Source organism: Crocodylus porosus, unplaced genomic scaffold (genome assembly GCF_001723895.1).
Source record: "Crocodylus porosus isolate Cpor-Errol unplaced genomic scaffold, CroPor_comp1, whole genome shotgun sequence".
NCBI classification, from domain to species: domain Eukaryota; kingdom Metazoa; phylum Chordata; order Crocodylia; family Crocodylidae; genus Crocodylus; species Crocodylus porosus.
Window position 1 is genome coordinate 962,319 of NW_017728931.1, and position 12,985 is coordinate 975,303.

At 47.9% G+C, this 12,985-nt stretch overlaps 1 protein-coding gene and 2 long non-coding RNA genes across 3 annotated transcripts in view; 1 reads left to right on the forward strand and 2 right to left on the reverse strand.

The window, feature by feature from the left end:
- The window catches only part of LOC109316159 (C-type lectin domain family 1 member A-like), a 23,037-nt gene extending 21,372 nt beyond the window's left edge, over positions 1–1,665 (reverse strand). Inside the window, exon 1 of the mRNA XM_019544036.1 lies at positions 1,590–1,665. Within this exon, the coding sequence (XP_019399581.1) occupies positions 1,590–1,662 (73 nt within the window). The 5' untranslated portion in view covers positions 1,663–1,665. The remainder of the gene's footprint in view (positions 1–1,589) is intronic.
- The window catches only part of LOC109316161, a 27,134-nt gene extending 14,665 nt beyond the window's left edge, over positions 1–12,469 (forward strand). The window contains exon 4 of the long non-coding RNA XR_002102738.1: positions 12,057–12,469. This is a non-coding gene — a long non-coding RNA (uncharacterized LOC109316161). The remainder of the gene's footprint in view (positions 1–12,056) is intronic.
- Positions 12,470–12,472: 3 nt separating this feature from the next.
- LOC109316162 overlaps positions 12,473–12,985 on the reverse strand; it is a 19,984-nt gene continuing 19,471 nt past the window's right edge. The window contains exon 3 of the long non-coding RNA XR_002102739.1: positions 12,473–12,550. This is a non-coding gene — a long non-coding RNA (uncharacterized LOC109316162). The remainder of the gene's footprint in view (positions 12,551–12,985) is intronic.

Below are 12,985 nucleotides of genomic sequence, written 5' to 3' on the forward strand. Positions count from 1 at the left end.
GCTTCTACCCTGGGGGTCTTTAAGAGGAGGCTAGATGTACACCTTGCTGGGGTCATTTGACCCCAGTATTCTTTCCTGCCATGGCAGGGGGTTGGACTCGATGATCTGCTCAGGTCCCTTCCAACCCTACAAAATATGAAACTATGAAACTATAAACTGCTGTAAGTTTAAACACACTGTTGTAGCACTTTGGAACCTACTTCTATAGAGAGCAAACTTTTTTTTAGCTTAAGACCAAATTATTTCCAAATTCCAAATTGACTGAGCAAGTTAGTCCAATGCCAAAAAGCTCATTATTTATCACATATTTCCCTGAGTTGGACCCCACCAGAGTCAACAGCATTTAAAGTCATAGTGACCCCACAGCTTAACACTGCTTATTGTGTGTATGTATTCCATATACCTGACAAAGGATCCATGTGTAAATTAGCCCCCACTCATAACTGAAACCAAATGTTCTTGTCATAAGTCCCATGATCCTCAAAAAATTGTTAAGTAGATGAGCCATAGGACAACCTGGTTTGATTTCACCTCATGGGGGCGGGGCCACACTAATCATATGCGATACATTGAGAGAAGGATTCTGGGTAAAGTGTTCAGGGCCCCATGTTTGGGGTGATGTTTGCCAGACATTTCAGGCTGGTGAATCATTTGAAATGGCAAAGAAAAGTGAAACTCAGTTGGGGGAGTGAACAGAAAGGCAAAATGTATGCCATGTAGTGGTTCAGCATGACTTGAAAAAGAGCTGGTCTACTCAATGAATACTTCCATATATTTTACTCTGGTGGTCAGTACTGGCCTATGTTTGTGGTTGGTCATGTGGGCATGCAGACATAGGGGTGTGGGGTGTGGATGTTGTGATGGGAATGTGTATGATGTAGTGGCAGTGATATGTTTTAGACTGTCAGGTGAGCCACAGTGCCCATAGGACAGTTTTTGTAGAAGTAGTATTTATGTATCTCTACATAGAAATATATATTTTTGCAAAAAAAAAAATTATCTTTTTGGCACCAGCCTTTCATTCTGTTAGGTTCCCATCTGCACCAGAGAAAGGTGTTGGAACTTGCTCCAGTTTCCTCCCACCGGCCTGGGAATACTCCAGGCCACTAGGCCTGGTGCTCATTCCTTCCTGAGGGAGCAACTGCCTTTTTTTTTTGCAATACGGTTCCCATCAACTTTGTGGCAATGGGGAATTGCTTCTGTGCTTTTCCCCTAGTTCCTCAGCCTTTTGGCTACACATTTTTGGCACCAGAAGAGAGTGCTGGAGCTTGCTGCAGCCTCTCCAAGTGCCAGTGAGGTATTGCAATACCTCTGGGCCAAGTGTTCTCTCTCTCCTGGGGAACAACTGCCCATTTTTTTAAGAGCCACATACACACAAAATGTTCTTATCAACATGTTTGCCCAGTATAGGCCATGTGCTTATAGTCATGCTTTACGTTGGCTGCATTTAATCAACTTCAAAGTTGGTTTCCATTTCTGAGAACGCTGCTGTTAGCCGCAGTTCAAAGATAGACAATGTATTTAATATGGTTTCTTTTTATGCGCATGTAAGGTATTTTTCTACAGTGGTATTTGATTCCACACCGTACCTTTGTCTTCATGTTTCTGACTTTTAGAATGATCATATTTCATGTTCGAATAGGCAATCACATGGTCATCCATTTCTGGTGCTAGAGAGACAGAAATTATAGACAGGGTTTGAGAAGGTTTAGTCAGTCAGGTGTCATTTACTGAGGACATGATGGGTTTATTCAACATCCTGATACACTGAGATAACTCTAGTAGAGGCTTATATTGATGGATTTTCTTGTATGCTATATTCTATAACTACATTAGAAAAGTCCACATGCAAAGGATGTTAAGTTTGCAAAACCAATCAGAAGTTAGCAGTTACCAGAAACACCAAGGCCTACCAGAAGCATAGCAAGATATTTCAGGAACTGAGGCAGAAGTGGCAGGGGACAGAGAGGGGAAATGATGCTGACCACTAGAGAGCAGGCAGTGGGGAGGGGAAGCAGAATCTTGCCTGCTTACACTCTCTATGCTTGGACAATGTCTGGCTACCTTTAAGAGTGTTATGTATAAGTTGCTACATTCACCTGGGGATTGCAAGAGGAAACAGCTGAACTGTAGACAGGGTACTGCTCTCTGAATAAACAAGTGTTATCATTATATAAGCTTAATTCCTTAATCTTTTGAGAACTATGCATGGTACCAGGAATGGAGTGCGAAGACAGAAAGAAAAAAATAGAGCATCTCAGAATTCCAGAGGAGTTAAAACTGTCCAGCAATGCAGCAGAAAACTGGAAGAAATTTAAGCAGAGTTTCACCATATATATGATGGCCAGTGGAGCTGCAGAGAGGGAAGATTCACTCAAGGGAGGTTTTGGGGTTTTTTGTTGTTTTTTTTAAACATAGCAGGCCCAGAAACTCTGTCTCTTTATAATAGTCTACAACTGTCAGAAGCAGAACAGAAAAGCTATGGCACAGTAATAAAAAAGTTTGAGGAATACTGTATACCCAAATAAAATGAAACCTTTTAATGGTATAATTCCCATGTGAGGTAGCAGAAAGAATGTGAAAAATAGAGGAGTTTATCGAAGACCCCTGACTGCTGAGCCAGACGTGCAACTTTGGAGACCTAAAAGAGTCCACGATCATACACCAAATAGTATTGGGTATAAGGAAAGAAACCTCAGAAAAAGACTGTTAGAGGATCCTGAGCTTAATTTGGAAAAGGCAGTTACATTGTTCCAAGCAGCTGAGACGATAAATGCTAGGCTGCAGAAGCTGGAGGACAAAACAAGCTGAACTAAACAGGATTAAGACTGCAAAAAACTAAGGCACACACAAGCAATACAGAGAGGAGGACTTCACTATGAAGCTTGCAAGCAGAGGCCAAAGACAATTGCTTGAAGAAACAATGGTCAGCTGCAGCTGCTGTGGGGATTACCACAAACCCATCCAATTGCCTGCATTTGGTAAGCACTACAACAAATACAAAAGATTCAATCATTTTGCAACGGTTTGCATAAAGGAGCAGGATGCAACACACAAGAAACAGCAGGTACATGCTCTACACAACAAGGAAAAGGAAGAATTCCTCATTGGCACAATGCAAAAAGAAGTGCATTCTTCTGAGGACTGGAAAATCACCCTGGACAGCGGTGGACTAATGATAATTTTTTAATTATAGACAGGGGCACAGGTCAATGTAGTACCAGAATACATTGTTTAAAAAATAAAAAATGTGTGAGAATATGAGAGTATGAGAATAAGAAAGTAAGACTTAAAGCACATAATGGGAATATGACTGCAACCAAGGGTGTTTGTGCACTGCATGTTAGACACAAGGGTAATATAGTAAAAGTTCATTTGTAACAATCCCAGGAAAGCTAGTGCCAATTATTGGGTTGCAGACATGTAAAACTCTAGTTTTAATTAAGTGAATGGATGCCATTGAGGGACTAGAAAGCAAGAACATAGAATAAGAGTGTTATGATGTGTTTCAAGGCATAGGGAAACTCAACTGAGTGCAAGATAGAATTAAGAGAATCAAATACTCCCACCCTACATGCTCCAAGAATGTTCCCCTTGTACTAAGGGAGAAACTGGAAAAGGAATTAAATAAATTAGTTAACATAGACCTATGTAAGCAAATGAGTTAATTTAATAGATTGCTCGCTCATATTACCAGTGGGATTTGGTGTATGCTAGCCTCAAGGTCCCCACAGGTGTTTTAATTAAGGTTTGTCTCAACACGTCTGCCCTCTCTCTCCTGCCGTGACTTGATGCACCAAAAGAAGGAGGGAGGCTTGCTGTACTAAAATGCTGTTGACCTTTGGCTGGCTATGATTTCTCTGCACACACTGTTCTGTTTTGTTGAGGGTCACGGATAGACCAACCCAATGAGCTGTCTGACCTGGGTTTGGTTCTGTATATATTATCATATAGCAGATGCCTAGCCCCCTGTATTCAGCTTCTGCTTCCTGGGTGGGGACAGCTTAATTGTCTCCAGCAAGGGGATCCCTGTCTCCAGTATACCCCTATTTATCCTTAATATTATCCTTAGGCGGGATGCAGGACAATGGGTTTTGGGTTTCTCATGGATCCCCAGGCCTGCAAGTCCACCGCTCATGGTTAGTTGTCTTTGGACTCTGCAGATTTTCCCGGATCGAGCAACCAGTAGCCCTCTGAGCACTGCCTTCTTTCTTCTGGATTCAGGTAAGTAGAGAGAATCCTCCAAGACTCAAAAGGAGAGAGTTCTCTACTCTCCTCCTTTGCCTCTGCTGGGGCATAGTCCAAGCATTATTTGTCTGTTTACTTCTTCCAGTTCCATCCCTGTCTTCCTCTCTTCCTGCAGTTGTTGCTGGGAACATTTTAAGCTGCTTTCTGTCACATGCCCAGCCAACCGGAACTGACAGGAGCTGATATATCTAGGTGTCTGTGATCTCCCCCCGTCCTGTTCTTTCCCTTCTTGTCTGCAGCAAGGTAAGTGTTCGTACTCAGAGTAACTTCTCCGGCACTCCTTATGGTCTTTGGCATTCTTTTCCCAGGGACCTGGAATGTCTTTATGGCAGGTAGCATAATCTTCTCTGTCACAACATAATAGAAAAAGTAGAGCAACCAACTGTTTGGGTTCATTCACTGGTCATAAAAGAAAAAATAGATGGATCCTTGAGATTGTGTCTGGATCCTAAGCAAATGAAGAGGTACATCAAAAAGGAGCATTTTCCCATTCCCATCAAGAAACAGGTTTTTCAATCTCCTCTCTTGTTTCTTGTTGCTTTGATGTTAGCTCTGTTTCCTTTGGTGAATCTCATGATGGTGCTTCTTTTCTCCCCTTTACATTTCCAAATATCTACAACTGACAAACATTCTGATAACCTCTCTGGTTGGGATGTAGAACAGATGTTTTAAGCCAACAAGACAAGACCCCTTCCATTTTATTAATCTGAATGGTAAATGTTGTAGTGAAAGCAGTATTCTGGTGTCAGGCATTTCTGGTCACCAGGAAAAGCTGCAAAGTATTGTGACTGGATGGATCTAATTTATAGAACCAAGAATCCATCAGTGACCTGCAAAACTCTGCTGCACTGGCCTTCAATGCAGCATAAAAATATGTGGATTGAGCCAAATATGGCTCCCATTCTATTATGGTAATATTAGCAAGGACAATACGTAGGATGAGCACCTCAGCTAATTTCACAGGAGTTCTGCCTAGCTTGTACCAGTGTGAGAGAGAGCCATCTCACAGTGGTAAAGTAGAAAAAGAAGCCGCTTTCCCAAAGTTTCTCCAGCTCATGGGCAGGCAATTATTTTGGGCAGAGGGCCACTTACCCAGTTCTCACAGGCTGTCGAGGGCCGCATGGGTAGCACCGCCCCTTCACAGGTGTCCTGCCCCCAGTCACCATCTTAGAACTAATGTCCCAATGCCTTTGGTCCCAAGACATTGGGACATTGGTCACATGTCCTAGGGCCAGCACCAGTGGGGCCCAAAGTGGGGCACAGGCTAACAGGGGTCTGTGGAGCTGGGCTGGCCTGCACCAGCAGGGAGACGGGGGAGCTGGCCTGGCTCCACAGAGTCCCTGCTGGCCGGGACCCTGTGCTCCTGCCAACCTGCTCTGGCCCCCACTGGCACTAGCCCCAGGACACCGCTGCGGGCCCTGTGCTCCCACTGGCTCCCGCAACTGCTCACTTCCAGTGTCCCCCAGCCCCACAGTACAGGCAGGGGGCAGTACCCCCTGACCCCCTGTTCACCAGCAGGGAAGAAGCTGGTGCTGAGCACAGGGGGAAAGAGGCCCCTCGCCTGCCCCATGGCCAGCGGTCCCTACTGCAGATGCTCACAGCTCATATGGGGCTGTCCTGAGCAGGCACAGGCCGCGCCACACAGGCTGCAAGCGACTGCTGCATGGGGTGCCAGCCACGGGGTGAGTGAGGGACCACCCCCCCACACCCTGCACTTAGCACCAGCTTGTAACCCGACTCTGGGCTCACCTGTCAGGGCTGCACACAGCAGCAGCAGCTGCAGCCCCCACACATGGCATGCCGGGCAGTGTTGGCTACTGCTGCCCACCTGAGTATGTGCTGGGCAGCCCAGAGGCAGTGGTGGTAAAGACTGACTGGTGCAGCAAGCGGAGGGGCCACAGCTGCTGTCACCACATGCAGCCCCAACAGGTGAGCTCAGAGCTGCACAGGGCCCACCAGGCTGGCAGTGGGGCTAGGTTACAAGGTGGTGCTGAGCACAGGGGAGGAAAAAAAGTGACCCTTCGCTCACCACGTGACTGGCGCCTTGCATTGCAGCCACTCACAGCCCATGTGGGGCTGCCAGTGCCTGCTCAGGACAGCCCCGTATGAGCTGCAAGCAACTGCAGCAGGGAGTACCAGCCACAGGATGGGGAAGAGCCAATTTTCTCCACACCCGGAAGGAGCAGGGAAGGAGCCCAGGGAAAAGTTGAGTACAGGGGGGTGGGGAAAGTGGCACCTCCCCTACCCCATGGCTGGCCCTCCCTGATGCAGCCACTCACGGGGCTGTCTGGATCAGGCACAGGCAGCCCCACACAGGATGTGAGTGGCTGCAGCATGGGGCGCTGGCCACGGGGCAGGTGAGGAACTGCTTCCCCCCCCCCGGGTGCTCAGCTTTTCCTTGGGCTAGTTTTCCCCGGGCTCCTTCCCTGCCTGGGGTCCTCCCTTGCCTTTCCCCCCCTTCCCCCTTACCTATGGTTCTGGCATAGGGCAGCCACATGCTCTCAGGCCAGAAGCCTCTGCTGGGGCCTCTGGCTAGGGGGGTGAGGCGGGGCAGGGTCTGCTGTTGTGGGAGCCCGCTGGGCTTCCCCTGGGTCCTACCGACCTTGGTTCCTGTAATTTTTGACAGAAACCAAGGATAGAGAAATAGTAAATTTTCTAATTTTTTTAGGCAAGACGGATAGAATGGCCTCATGGGCCATATCTGGCCCATGGACCATATTTTGCCCACCCCTGCTCCAGCTGGTCAGGGCTATAGCTCCTTCATAGAATCAGGCCAGATCCTCTACTGATGCAAAGCAGCCTTGTTCTACTGAAGCCCATGCAGCTCTGACACCAGCATGAAGTGAGGCCCATCGTGTGTTAAGGAAAGTGATAGAATCTGAGTCTTGTCCCTCCTTGGGGATGTGAACTCCTTTCATAGTTGGTAGGGTCGGAAGGGACCTGAGCAGATGATCAAGTCTGACCCCCTGCCATGGCAGGAAAGGGTACTGGGTCAAATGACCCTGGCCAGGTATTCTTCTTCTAGCCTTCTTTTAAAGACCCCCAGGGTAGGAGCCAGCACTTATCTTGGAAGTTGGTTCCAGATCCTAGCCACCCAACAGTGAAGTAGTGCCTCCTGATGTCTAGCCTGAATCTACGCTCCACTAGCTTGTGTCCGTTGTTTCTTGTCACTCCTGGGAGTGCTCAGGGGAACAGGGACACCCCCAATGCCTGCTGGTCCCCCCTGACTAGTTTGTAAACTGCTACTAGATTCCCCCTCAGCCTTCTCTTGTGGAGGCTGAACAGGTTCAGGTCCCGTAGCCTCTTCTGCTGACCCCTGATCATGTGGGTGGTCCTCCTTTGGACCCTCTCCATGCTGTCCACATCCCCCTTGAAGTGCAGCGCCTAGAACTGAATGCAGTACTCCAGCTGTGGCCTGACCAGTGTCACATAGAGGGGGAGGATCACCTCCTTGGACCTGCTCGAGATGCATCTGTGGATGCACGACAAGGTATGATTGGCCTTCCTGATCACATGCCCACATTGTCAGCCCATGTTCATTGTGGCATCAATGAGTCCTAGGTCCTTTTCTGTCTCTCTACTGATGAGAAGGGAGTTCCCCAGCCTGTAGGTATGCTGCTGGTTTTTCCTCCCCAGGTACATTACCCTGCACTTGTCAGTGTTGAACCCCATCCTGTTCCCATCGGCCCACCCCTGTAACCTGACTAGATCTGATTGCAGCCTATTCCTTCCTTCTAGCATGCCCACTTCCCCCCACATCTTTCAGATTACTCTCTTTTCTCATCTCCCATGTTTCATCTCATCCATGTTAGAGGGCACCACATACTGACCCATCCATGTTGGGTAAGCCCAGCAGTCACAGTCTATGATCTCTCCTCCTTGCAAAAAGATGGCAAAAATGCCCAGCTCAGCCCACCTCCTTCTTCCTCCTCCCTGCTTCTGACAAATGTTCCACATCCCTTGGCCTTCCCATCCTTGAATTCACTGCAAACACATAGACAAGCATTTTCCCAGAACACCAGCTCAGCCCATGTATTTTCCCAAATAGGTCAGATTTCCTTTTTGGGCAATGCTATCCTCTAAAACAGCAAGTGTAAAGAGTTTTCTGCCAGAGCAGATGCATTGCCCCACACTCCTCTCCTCATCCAAACCTTACCAGCCTGGTATCTTTACTTATTTTCCATGGCTAACTAGCAGAGTACGTGGCATTCTGAGCTAGAACATGAAGCAGTGTCTGCCATGCTCCGGTTGATGAATCCCCATGAGAGGAGAGCTGATAGCGATGACTGGCTACAAGGGGCTCTGTCTGTAACCCCACAGGAAACATGGTTTGCTATTTGGAAACACTGACCCTTGTGACAAGGGCCTTTTATTGTCACAGTATCAGAAACATTCCAGCTTGTAGGACTTGCTGCAAAGTCTGCATGGGGACGATGAGGAGGTGCAATTTCTTAGCAGTGGTAACCAGCTCTGAGCTGGTGTCCACACCTTATGGGCTGACATTGCCCAAACTGCTCAGCTGCTTCTTTAAGGCCACATTCCAGTCAAGCATATAAGCATGATCTTAGCTGTAAAACATCTGTAGCTACTCATGCTTATAGCTGCATACATGCTAGAGAAGTGCTTTGCCCCATGAGGACATGGGGCTTAATCAAGTTGCCCTTAAGCACCCAAGCTATATTCAGTGCAGGCTCTAGGTAGCTCAGAGACTTTCAGCTCCTAGGTCAGGCTACACTAGAACTTCAGATGTAACCCAAGGTTCAGCTGTCTGTCCCATTCATGGGGAAGTTGCTGCATTTCACACTACCAGAAGAATGTCCACAGCTTCTCTCAAGATAACTGGTCATTCAAGGCAAACAAGCTGATTATCTGCTCTACTTGCACCTAGTGCCAAAATGCTGATGTTTCTACCTGCTTTGTGCAACTACCCTGGATATCTGGGGCCAGAACCTACTCCAGCTATTGGGCCCATAAGTTGACTCAGGTATCTAAGTGAAAGTCTATTCCACCCTACTCAAATCCCTACAAAAAAAAAACAATGCAAAAGGCGGGTGGGTACTCTGCCTCCTCAATGCTTGTGTAATTCAGTCTCAAAAGGTCAGATGTCAGTGTTACAAAAGGAGGCACATTAATAGATGTTCAAGTTTCAAGCTGAGCTAAATGGAATCACACTTAGATGTCAAACTTAATTTACATGCCCAATCAGTGGTTTCTGGTATCCAGTGCACTTAGGATGACATTCTGTTTTTCCCAGGCCACCTAAGGGCCCATTTGTTGGTCACAAAAAAGCAAGTCATAGGGTATGTAGCTCAGTGAGGTGGCTGCTGGCCTGTAAGTGAGGGTCCAGCATTCTAGCCTAGCCCAGAAGCTCCCCCCCCCACCTCCATGCTACCCTTGACCCATTTTTTCCAATTACTATAATAGTGGTTCACTTTTAAAGGAGCACTGGAGAAAGGCAAGAGCAATGGCTGAGGGTAGTTAAAGTACTATGCTGGAAAATCAAAAAGATGCAGGGAGGACAAGGGCACCCAGATTTACCCCCATAGGGTAAGGAAAACCTAGAACCCAGTGCTTTCAGCTTCCCAGGTAAGTACCTTGTGCACTGAACAATACAGGAGAGGACAGGTGGCCATCCACATAGAGCCCTTTTCTGTGCCCAACTTTGGCAGTCAAAGGTTTTGACTGACTCCATTTTTAGGCATCTAAGCCCTCTAAGCATGGCCATAGTATGGATCTACACTTCTTGTGGATGCATAGTCTATCCATTTACTTTATCCAGTGGTTCTCAACCCTTTTGTATGCAAGGCACTCATTACTAGACTACAAGCCTTCCTTGGAAAATGCCAGATCTTAGCTTTTACTAATTTTTTTTTACTACAGAAAAGAATAGAGCAATTCTTCTGCTATGAAGAACTCAGACCACAACAGTTCACATTGTTTTTGATGCCAGGGACCACTTGTATGTGTGACCAGGGGTTTAATCCCCTGAATTGAAACTAGGTTTTTAATCATGAGGATTAAAAAGCCACCATTTCAATTTAGGGTTTTCCATCACCATTATGGCGAAAGGCCCCATCTTTCCCACCCTGCCCCCTTCTTTTCCCTGTGGAGCCTCCCTACCACTCCCACAGCCAGGGGGTGATCTGCAGGTGGGCCAAACAGCCCCTGAGCTGTGAGGGGACCCAGGTCTTCCCTCCACAGTGGTGGCATCCACCTGGGACTCCTGGGTGGGCTGCTAGCAGGCAGCACCCCCTAGGCAGCACCTGCCACCATGGAGGGAAGGTCCAGGGCCCCCCACACCTCAGAGCCCTCTGGTAGCTCACCCTGACCAGCTGCAGGACCAGAGCGCAGGCTCCGCAGGAGGAAAAATAAAAGGATCAGGCCCCTCACCACTTTTTTTTTCTTCAGAGGAGCCTGCCCATGCAAGCTGCCACTGGGCTGTGCAGCCCCTGAGCTGCAGGGAGCCAGTTCTTCCCTCCACAGCAGCACTGCCCCCAAGGGCCTCCCAGGTGGAGTGCTAGCTGTGTGGGTGCTGTCCCTCGAGATCCAACTCTTTCCCAAGCCCACACACTGGAAGCCCACTGGGAACTGCTCCCCACATGGGCTCAGGGAAGAGTTGGATCCAGTGGGTGCTGCCTGTGCAGCTAGCACAGCACCCAGGTGGCCCCAGGGAGCACTACCACGAAAGGAAGGACTGGGGTCCTCCACATCTCAGGGGCTGCTGGGCCTACCAGCAGCTCACCCCCTAGCCACAGGAGATATAGGAAGGCTTTGGGAGGAAAAAAAGGATTGGATCCCTCACTGCTTCTGCCTTCATCCAGCCTCTCCCATGGTGGAGGGGCAAGCTGTCAAAGGCTGCAACATTACAAATAGCTACGTTGCAAACTAAACTGCATGCAGATGTCGCTCAGTTTGCAACATAGCAAACTCATTTAAATAATAAAAAAATCACCACACATGTATAGGATGTGGTAGGCCAGTAGGGGGTGCTCCTGCATTGAGCCACCCACCTCACAGCACCTTCCAGGCTCCCAGTGCCTCCCTGGGGGTGCCTCATGTATGGCCAATCCCCTTCCTGGGGCATACCTGCTAGCCTGAGGGTAACACCGTCACCACCCAAGGTCTGGACTGATCCTGAGCCTGTGCCCTCTGAGAACTACAGGCCTAGTAGTCCTTGAGAGTGCTTGACCCACTGCAAGAACTTGGGGTGCTTGCCTCAGTCTGAAGCACAAATAGTGGTCTCCCTTAGCCAAACCAAGGGGACCCCCAGGCATAATCTAGACCCTCTCCCAATAAGTCTCCCATACTAGGTACAAAGAAGAACTTTATTGGTTACAAGAAGTAGGTTTGGAATAGGGTACAGGGTAGAGTAATATCAGAGAAAGCCCATAGAGCAAACAAGGTGGCTGGGTAGCCTTTGATCATGCATCTGAAGTTACTGAAAGCTATATATCTAGTTAGATCTCAGGTAGCTTACTCACAAGTATCATCCAGAGGCAGGTGGAGATTACCTCTGAAGGAAGGCAGTTCATTGATCATGATTTCAAGAGAGAGAGCAAGTTTCAGATGGTTCAGCTTCTCTCTCCACATTTTCATCATGGCTACTGCCCCCCTTCCTGGGCAGTTCTTAATTTATATAGACCTTATGACCTCATTTACCTGGTCCAATGGAGGCCAGCACCTGTTGGCTGCCAGCCAACCAATTTGAAAAGCATCACTGATGTTGGGTAGACTGGCAGGGTCTCTAGCCCCCTCCCAGTCAGGCTGGCATTGCTTAGAACAATAGGGAGCTTAAGCCCCCTACCCAGGTATGTGATACCAGTCAGGGTGTAGCAGAAAGCCCCCTTTTTCCTCTTGCCTGCATTTGCTTTCCCCTCTTTGGATATGTTTCTCTTCTTATACCATTTCTTCCTTCCTCTTTCTTTCACTATAAGATAAGGGATTGTGTTTTAAAGTTTGTATGCATGTATTTTGTATCTCCACTTGTATTTTGGCATTTTTTTCTATTTGTGTGCCATGGCATTACTCTTGTAGCTTATATTTTATACTCTTCGCCTTTTAACTAAATGTGTTTTAGTTTTAGAAGTAAGTTATACACTGTAACAATGTTAACAAGGACGGGAATCAAACCGCCACTTCCCCGTATCAGGCAGGCAGCTGAAAGAGCGAGTGAATCAGTGATTGAATGCATGACACAGTAGCAGACTTCAGTAACAAGCAGCAATTACTATAATAAAAAACAGCAGATCAATCAAGGGAAGAAATCAATAGGAGACAATGTAGCAACCGGGAATTCTCTAAACTTTACTTGAAGCCCCAGTCTAGGTTAATCAACGTCAGGGACCAACTTTTGGGGCTGAATACTCCAGGTCAACTGCTGCCAGAGCTCTATTCATGACAGCAGTAAATTAATCAAAATTCATCAACAGACTCCCAAACCTGCATGTACATGCGGATGACCCCTGTGGCTGACAGGTGCCATCCAGTAGCCACTGCGGGGGAAGACCCATGAGGGTCAACGACCCCTGGATTGGGCAAACCTGAAAACTGGGCAGTCGCCAAAGTCTGCAAGGACAGATAAAAAGCAGTGAAAAGTGACCCTTGGCAGCACCTTCTTGATCTCTAACTTGACCAGCACCCAACCTGTCCAGCCAGAAGGAACAGCCGGTGACCCCCTTCTGGAGGATAACACTATGCTGAAAGAAGCTTCCACTGGCCATCGATGGCAGACCCCAGC